This window comes from Sinocyclocheilus rhinocerous, unplaced genomic scaffold (genome assembly GCF_001515625.1).
Source record: "Sinocyclocheilus rhinocerous isolate Xijiao unplaced genomic scaffold, SAMN03320098_v1.1 scaffold1013, whole genome shotgun sequence".
Classification (NCBI taxonomy): domain Eukaryota; kingdom Metazoa; phylum Chordata; class Actinopteri; order Cypriniformes; family Cyprinidae; genus Sinocyclocheilus; species Sinocyclocheilus rhinocerous.
This window is the reverse complement of record NW_015642049.1, coordinates 652,035-660,687: the sequence shown is the minus strand read 5'-3', so window position 1 is coordinate 660,687 and position 8,653 is coordinate 652,035. Positions and strand designations below refer to the sequence as shown.

The 8,653-nt window shown below is 34.2% G+C and overlaps 1 protein-coding gene across 1 annotated transcript in view; it reads left to right on the top strand.

The window, feature by feature from the left end:
- Positions 1 to 2,826: 2,826 nt before the first annotated feature.
- LOC107755364 (integrin alpha-4) overlaps positions 2,827 to 8,653 on the top strand; it is a 29,608-nt gene continuing 23,781 nt past the window's right edge. Inside the window, exons 1-6 of the mRNA XM_016572142.1 lie at positions 2,827 to 3,218; positions 3,793 to 3,905; positions 5,784 to 5,881; positions 6,924 to 7,053; positions 7,177 to 7,244; positions 7,324 to 7,453. Coding sequence (XP_016427628.1) covers positions 3,019 to 3,218; positions 3,793 to 3,905; positions 5,784 to 5,881; positions 6,924 to 7,053; positions 7,177 to 7,244; positions 7,324 to 7,453 — 739 coding nt within the window. The 5' untranslated portion in view covers positions 2,827 to 3,018. The remainder of the gene's footprint in view (positions 3,219 to 3,792; positions 3,906 to 5,783; positions 5,882 to 6,923; positions 7,054 to 7,176; positions 7,245 to 7,323; positions 7,454 to 8,653) is intronic.

The following is an 8,653-nucleotide window of genomic DNA, read 5'->3' as shown; positions in this document are numbered from 1 at the left end:
ATATATATATATATATATATATAAATAATTTATTTTTATTTTAGTTTTAGAAATTTTAGTATTTAAAAATGGAATTTGGAAATGTTGAACTGAAATTTTGTTTTTTATTCATTTATTATTAATTTATTTTATTTTAATTTCAATTACCAAAAAAAATAAAATTAAGAAAGTAATTCAAAACAGATACTCCGCATTTTTTCTTCTAAAAATCAGTGCAGGAAAGTTTTGTCTGGTGTTTATGAACTGTGATATTGAGGGGAACATGAAACGTGAAGTTATGAAATGCATTTGGCTGAATGTGGAACTATATATGTATATGTACATGTGTTTTCCATGCTTTGCACATGGTGTCTTGCACAAACGTCAGCAATATGCATCGCAATGACCATGCAAAATACCCATGAAGAGTTAGTCATCCCTTCTTTGACCTTTGCTCTTTTCTGCTCTTTACTTTTGCACGTGTTAGTGAATTTAACAACTATTGCACCTCTGAAAATTCAGTTAATTTCCCTTGTCTCTTTTTTTTCAGGACCTCCCAGAATTTTCCATAAATCAGCCCCTTTATGTCCCCCAACACGCTGTAAGTACTCTTTGTTTATCCAAAAGCAGATTTCATAAACTCCATCAGCAAGGGTGAAAATATAAGGGCCGCTCTCTCGGACAGAACAGATGTATGTTTTTTTTTTTAAAGCATTTGACTGTCAGCAATGTTAAAGGTGTCTAAAGTGTCTAATTTATGTGCCTCTACTGTAAATTAAAAAAATAATGATTGTCTTCAAATAGGTTTCCCAAACACTCCCACTATTTGTGATTGGTCAAACAAACAGCCAGTGTTGCAATATCAAGCTAGTAGGGATTGGTTATATTTTGGTTGTTTCACATGGTCCAGTTAGTTCCACTACAGATCAAAAGTTTGGGGTCATTACGATTTTTAAAAAAGTAATTAATACTTGCATTAAATTGATCAAAAGTGATAGTAAATACATCCATAATGTAAAAAAAATCTTTCAAATAAATGCTGTACTTTTGAACTTTCTATTCACCAAAGAAACCTGAAAAAGTGTATATCTATAAAATATTAAATAGCAAAACTGTTTTCAACATTGATAATAATAGTAAATGTTTATTGAGCAGCAAATCCGTATCAAAAACAAAAAGTGGATCCCATTGCAAGAAACAAAAAATAAATAAATAAATATAAATCCACGTCCTGGCACTCAAATAGCAGGCAAAATATAAAAAAGCCTTTATTGTAAGACAGGGCTACATGTTAAAAAACACCAACGCGTATCAGCCCAAGCAAATCAGTATATTAGAATGATTTTTGAAGGATCATATGACACTGAAGACCGAGTAATGATGCTGAAAATTCAGCTTTGCATCACAGGAATAATTTACATTTTAAAATATATTCAAATAGAAAACAGTTTTTAAAACACGTTTTTAAAATTGTAATATTTCACAATAATGCTGTTTTCACTGTATGCTTAATCAAATAAAGCTGTCTTGGTAAGCATAAGAGTCTTCTTTCAAAAACGTTGAAAAATCTTAATGACCAAACACTTATTAAAGGGTCTCTGTGGATTCGTCCCTATGGAGGAAGGAGAGAGTGGCTGTAACTATTAATAGACACTGAAAGAATTAAACACACAAACTGCGAGTCTCAGAGCAAAACAAGTGACACACAAATGTGCTTAAAGAGTGTCTGAGAGACTTGATGATGAGACTCACACTGTGCTCCTTATCCACAGCACATGTGCACTCAGTATTATCACTCAGAGGGGAATTGTGTCTGAGGCATCCTGAGACTCACACATTTAATAAGGCTCTGTGTGTGTGTGTGTGTGTGTGTGTGTGTGTGTGTGTGTGTGTGTGCGTGTGTAATAATCTGCTTTGTCATGGTCATAAGGCTCTCATGAAAGTGAAAAGATTTATCATGGAGAAGATGGTTAGATAGACTGATAGATTGTCAGACGGACAGGCAGTAGATAGACAGACATCAGCCAAACTAAATGAGCTTTCAGAAAGCTTTTAAAAAGCACTACTTTATTTGTGCACATTGTTTGTGCTGTAAGACATTACCAATTGTCCATAAAACCAATTGAATTCCTCCTCAATTACTTCCATGACCTGTAAATCTAAAGTTTATAAATGAACAAATGTAAGCACTTTGTGCCAAGTCAACCATATAACTTGAAAAATCTTGTTGAAAGTATTTTTTATTGCTAACTTACAAGTGCTGTTAAAATGGACTTTCTCATTGTTTTGAAAAATATTCTGTATGTCAAAATAATAATAGTAATTTAAATCGGGGTTTTTTTCACTCTTCAAATTATTTTAATATTCTCTACTGACTTGATCCGCGTTTTACCACAACAGTCGTGTCCTTTTCAAAAAGGTGATTGTTACTAAGTGTTGTAACATTTTTTTCCCCCTTTCAAGGTTAACAAAAATTTAATTATTTAATATTATTCATTTATGCAGTGTAATTCCAAGTATAAAATATAATTACATTTTTATTTGGGTTATTTTTGAATGAGATTAATAAAATAAATTATAGCATTAACAATAGATAAGTAAAATTAAAAACCCAAGTAATCTGGTCAAGTTAGATCGTGTTTCTAATGTTTTCACAAAATTTGGAAAAAACGTTACTTTTGAGATATTCATTGTGTTTGGGGCGTCAAACAGAACATATGACGATTAATACATCGTGTCTGGAGACCGTTAGAGCGTGTCAGAAGCGTCCGCTGTCCGGTGCGCTCAGCGCGGTTCCGCCCCTGCGGCGCACCAGCACTCACTTCAAAGGCTTCCCTCAGAACTCAGAGCGGTGTGACGTCATGAAACGCGATGCACGCTCCGGCAGAAGAGATGCCGGAGCGCAACAGGCGAGCGCACATCGCGAGCGCACAACTACAATGACAACTTCCTGATATCTTAACCAAAAGTGTATTCGAACTCTTTGCGCTTTTGTTTTTGGACAGCATTGGCTTTCTTCTGTGTGCTGTGTGTGGTGCTATGCCTGATGACGAGATGATTTCATCACTACTCTCTAGACATTTGCTAAAGTGGAGGTCTGCAGTTGGGATCCTGTGGTACCTGTTGATTCTGTGTGATTGCTACAATCTGGATGTGGGGCATCCTTTAGTTTTTCATGGACCCAATGGATCTTTATTCGGATACTCCGTTCTGCTTCATCAGCATGCTGAAGACACATGGTAAGTGCATTAAACATGCATGAGAAGTTTTGATATTGAAGACAAGGGTGAATGAGCAAGTTTGAGATTTAAGATTTGAGATTCGGTGGATTTTATACATTTTTAGTGCATTTGGTTGCATTTCTGACCACCATTTAATGCCAAGTTGAATCAGTTAAATAAAATATATTTTCACGCGTGAATAATTATGGCTCTCACCTTTACAATCAACATCAAACTTTCTGCCAGCATACATTTTATATATTTGCCCAGCTGTTAGATGTTTACTACTGATACAGTATATGTAGCTAATAATCACTGTTTCAAGCTTTAGAGTTGTTGGGAGTGTCTCTTCACATTTATTGTTCCAGAGATGACTTTATTATTATTTTTTAATGAAGTCTGAAATGATAAACTAGCCTAGATAGGCCTAGTGGAATATTGTTAAATGTATCAAATGGTGCAGAAGAACTTGCTCATATGGGCATATCTCATGTGAGAGTTTCTTTTGCCCTGAGCCCTGATTAATTTCAGTAGTTGACACGTCCTGCGGTGTTACATGCTTTTCTCCATCTAAAACATATTTATTGTTAAGGCTGATAGTTGGAGCGCCTGTGGCTGATTCCAGCTTTTATCCTCATACCAAAAATCCTGGAGCCATCTACAACTGCAGTGTGTGGAGCTCCCAATGTGAGCAGCTCCCTGTTGGTAGGTCTTCCCTCCTTTACCTTCAGAAATTCAGCTTTTCTTGTTGTTTTATCTATTATCTGAAGGGCAGAGTTGTGGAAAAAGGTTAATAATTAAATAGGTTGCTCTTAAAAGTTATGTAATATGTGGTTATTTGGCAATAAGTTTATTTTAGAGTGTCAACCAATTTCATCAGTAAAGCATTTTACAATGCTTAAGAGATCAGTAGTTCATGTGGGGTCCAAAAGCTCACCAAAGCTTCGAAATCCCATTTAAACCTGGGAAAACAAGTTTTAGGATTTTGTGCAGATGCTCAGGTGTTTTTTCTTCAAGTTAAGCACAAAATTCTCTTTAGATCACTCTCGAATCATGCTGGAGAACATGATCATCAGGTTTTGTCCATGTCAGCTCAAGTCATGCTGTCATTAAAGCTAAAGAAAAGAACAAAATCAACATTTTGAAATTCATGAACTCCCCCACCCCCCGTCACCCCAAATCAGCTTTTTGATTGTTATATTTATTTTTATATTCTTTTTAGTTTTATTGCAATTGTTTAATTGCAATACAATTGTTATACTGATAATATAGTTAAAAAAAGAAAAGAAAAATAGAAGCATTTTCACTAGTAGTCTCAGATAATATACTATATATAATATAATCATTTAATTACATTTCATAATATTTGAATGTACTTTAATGATCTGTTAAACACTTTACATAATCTAACAGTGCTTGTTTTGTTCTTCATAAAAGTAATCCCACTGTTCCTGTGATTTCTTCCTCTCTTTTTTATCCTTCTGTTTGTTGTAGACCAACTCTGAACAGTCAAACATTTCTATTTGACCACGTTATTCCGTTTAGACTTCACACTTCTGAATGCGCTCTGATTGAACTTGTGTGTGCTTTCTAGCCCCCTGACTGTGAAAACGTCCTGTGAATGAATTCCCCATGCGGGGTCAGCCAGACTGTGGAGGGTTTCCTCCTTTCAGGAAGAGGATGCTAATATTCCCAACCAAAAAAACAAGGGATGGGGGATAGTCTTCTTTGTTGGTCAAGCTACAGGATATACTGTATAGCTTGCAAATAAAATGTCTCTGTTTAGTCAAGGGAAATGGCATTAAACAAATCATTTCCACCAAAAGCCATGCTGGACTGGAGTGCACACGTTTCAAGATTGTTAATGTGTCTGAAAAGGTTTCGTTATTAGTGGCATTTGCTATCACTATTATTATTGCTCATACTTAGGGTTAGGGGTTTGAACAAACCCTTAGTATGTAGTAACTTTAGCATGTAGTTCACCGCAGTTCATGTGCTATAGATGGGTTTTTGAGGAGTTGTGTGCTACTTTTCTAAGCTATCAGTCTTACAAGAATGATAAAATGGCTGAAAACAACTATAATAGACTTTCATTGAGAGACTGAGCCATATTTAGGGACAAGATTTGGTTCTTAGGAACCTTTTCACTTGGGCCAGTATGCAACCACACTGAAAATACCTTAGCAACCACATGCAATACCCTGGCAACCATCTACAATATCACATTGTGAAGTTGTGTGTGAGCAAAAAAAAAAACTAATTTTCTTCAGAAAAGTCAAGATCTAGTTGCTGTTAACAGTAGAATTAAAAGTTTAATATGGTTTTGAATGACATGGTTCATAAGTGATGCTCAGAAAACCTCCGTTTTCACTTGTGCACTTGACAGTGTCTTAGACAAGTTTTTCTTTTTACATCGCAACATGTTACTTTCAGAGCATTGAGTTTGTGAGCCACAGGTGTGAATTAGCTTGAGATGAAAAACATTTGTACTGCATGTCTCTAACATTTTGCACAGTTTCCACATGGTTTGGGCTCTTGATTGATTTTATATTAATTTAGACACATTTGACTGAATGATTTCAGGAGGTGTACGGCACTGTGGAAGACACTGTTTGGCAGAGAATGATAACCAGTGGCTGGGTGTGAGTCTGTCCCGGCACCCCTCAAAAGGCCATGTTTTGGTATGTCTGTTGGTCAAAGCATACACTACCATTCACAGAGGCTCCATTTATTTGATCAAAAATACAGTAATATTCTGAAATAATAGTACAATTTAGGATAACTATTTTCTATTTGAATTTATTTTATAATGTAATTTATTCCTGTGATGACAATTACTCCATTCTTTAGTGTCACATGAACCTTCAGAAATGATCTAATAGGCTGGTATGGTACTCAAGAAAAATGTCTTATTTTTATCAATGTTGAAAACAGTTGCGGCTTAATATTTTTATGGAAACCGAGACATGCTACTATTCAAATCTTTGATGAAAAATTGAGAAAAAAAAAGAAGTACATACTTTTAAGACTGTTAAATTGATGAAAATTGACAGTAAAGACATTTATAATGTTACAAAATATTTCTATTTCAAATAAATGATGTTCATTTTATTTGAAATAACACTGAAAGATTACTGGGAAAAAATGTCATGTTTTCCACAAAAATATTAAGCGGCAAATACTGTTTTCAACATTGATAATAAGAAACATTGTTAATAAATTGTTAATAATAGAACACCCCAACAATAACTGATAATAATTAAGCACCAAATCGGCATATCAGAATGATTTGTGAAGGATCATGTGACACTTAAGACAGAAGTAATGACTAAAATTCAGCATTAATTCGGAGAAAATTTGATATTAAAATATATTAAATAGAAAACAGCTATTTAAAATTTTAATAATATTTCACAGTATTACTGTTTTTATTGTATTTTAATCAAATAAAAGTAGCTTTTGGTGAGCATAAGAGAATTCTTTCAAAAATGTTAAAAATCGTAATTATTTGAAACGTTTGACTGTTAGTTAAAATTTTTTATGAGTAAATGCATAGCTACGATTATAATTTTTAATTGAAAAATCTCCTATTTACTTCTAAGTCAGACAGAAGGTGGAAAATGTTAATGTACAACTAAGTTATGATTGTTTCATGTGGAATAGGATGATGAGTTTGATAAGTAAATAGTTGTTTACTTCACTCTATGCTGGTTTAAATTCTAGGCATGCGGACATCGGTGGAAGAATATCTACTACTCTAGTAAAGACAATCAGAACAAGCTGCCGCATGGTGTTTGCTTCAGACTCAGCCCAGATTTAAAACATGCCAATCACATTATCCCCTGCTATAAAGGTACAGATTTCCATTACCGTCATATTGGTTAGCTTGTGGTTCAAACAAAGCGTAACCTAAAGCATACTACTAATTGTTCCCTATAGTGTCAAATGAGCGCCAGTTTTCCTTTACTCTGTTTAGATCATCAGAGGAAGTTCGGTGATGGTTATGGGTCATGTCAAGCAGGAATATCAAATTTATTAACAGAGGTATAAGGAACTTTTATGGTGTTTTGATTGAGCTGACATTGAATTGAATTGATTTGGTAACAATATATTGTGTTTGTAGGACCTGATGGTCATGGGAGCTCCTGGTACCTCATACTGGACCGGATCCGTTCTTGTCTACAACACCACAAGCAACATTTCAGCTGCTTATGTGGATGATGACAGTGAAGTTCTCTTTGGCAGCTATTTAGGTGAGTTCTCCAATTGATAACGTTGTAGGCTTTGTAACAAATCCAAGTAAGCTGTCCCATGTAGGCAAGGTTATAAGGTATCATAGACCCAAAGGACTGTAGGCAAATGTATTGTGCTGCCTGCTAAGATAACTAATTTTATTCAAATTCTAAGGCAGCATGTATTTTTCACAGAGAAGGCCATCCCAGAATGCCTTGCAACGAGCATGTGGCATGTGTATGAGAATTGCTGCCTATGTGCAGCATTCCAAATTGTCCATTTATATGGTTCCATAATGGCTAGGAAGCTTCCTTAAAATGCAACTGCCTATGTAGGTAATATACAACAAGCCAACTCTATAGGTTTTAGAACAGGAATACTGTATGGTCTGTTTTTAATGGTTTGTGTATGAAATTATGTTGGTAGAAAATAAGTGATTTTTCCTTTTGGGGTTTAGGGATACAGTGATCTAATTTTGCTAAAATGCATTTAAGCATGCAAAAAGATAAATATAATCCAGTGATCATCAGCTTCTTAAGACGTGCATCAGGAAACAGACTTTTGCTGTTATAAGGCATAACGTTCTTCTGTTTAAACAGGAAACAGATACTGTTGCATAATCTATGAGCATCAAACTGTTGCAAAATATGTGCCAGGCTAACCTGTCACTTTGTTTTGATCTCATGGCAACCTATCCATACGTTCTTAAAAAAATATACATTTCAGCAATGCCTCATTTTAGTCATTGGTATTGCATTATGTACATGTGATTTCTTGGGTTCGTCATCTAACATTAAAGTAGTTAAAATCAAATGTATTTGTATACCGCTTTTCACAGTACACATTGTTTCAAGCAAATTGCAAGCCTGAAAAGTCATGTAGATTAATACAATTTAAAAGAAAAAGTCTATATTTTTATTTCATCAGCTAGAAATTGCTTGTTGTCAAAGCAGTCTCTGTAATATGACTTTTAAAAAATCATTTTCCAGTAATCACTAAATTAACAGTTTTCATTCAAGCCACACGTGATTTAATATTTAATTTAATCAAGATACAAGAGTAACTTGAAAGGGTTAGTTTAGCAGTGTTATTTTAGTATTGAGTAGTATAAATCAAATCTTATTAATATTTTGAATTAATTTTTAATTTTATATTTTCCATTTTCATTTTAAATTTAAATTAAAGTTTTAGTCATTTTGTTGTGTGTTTTTTGTCATATA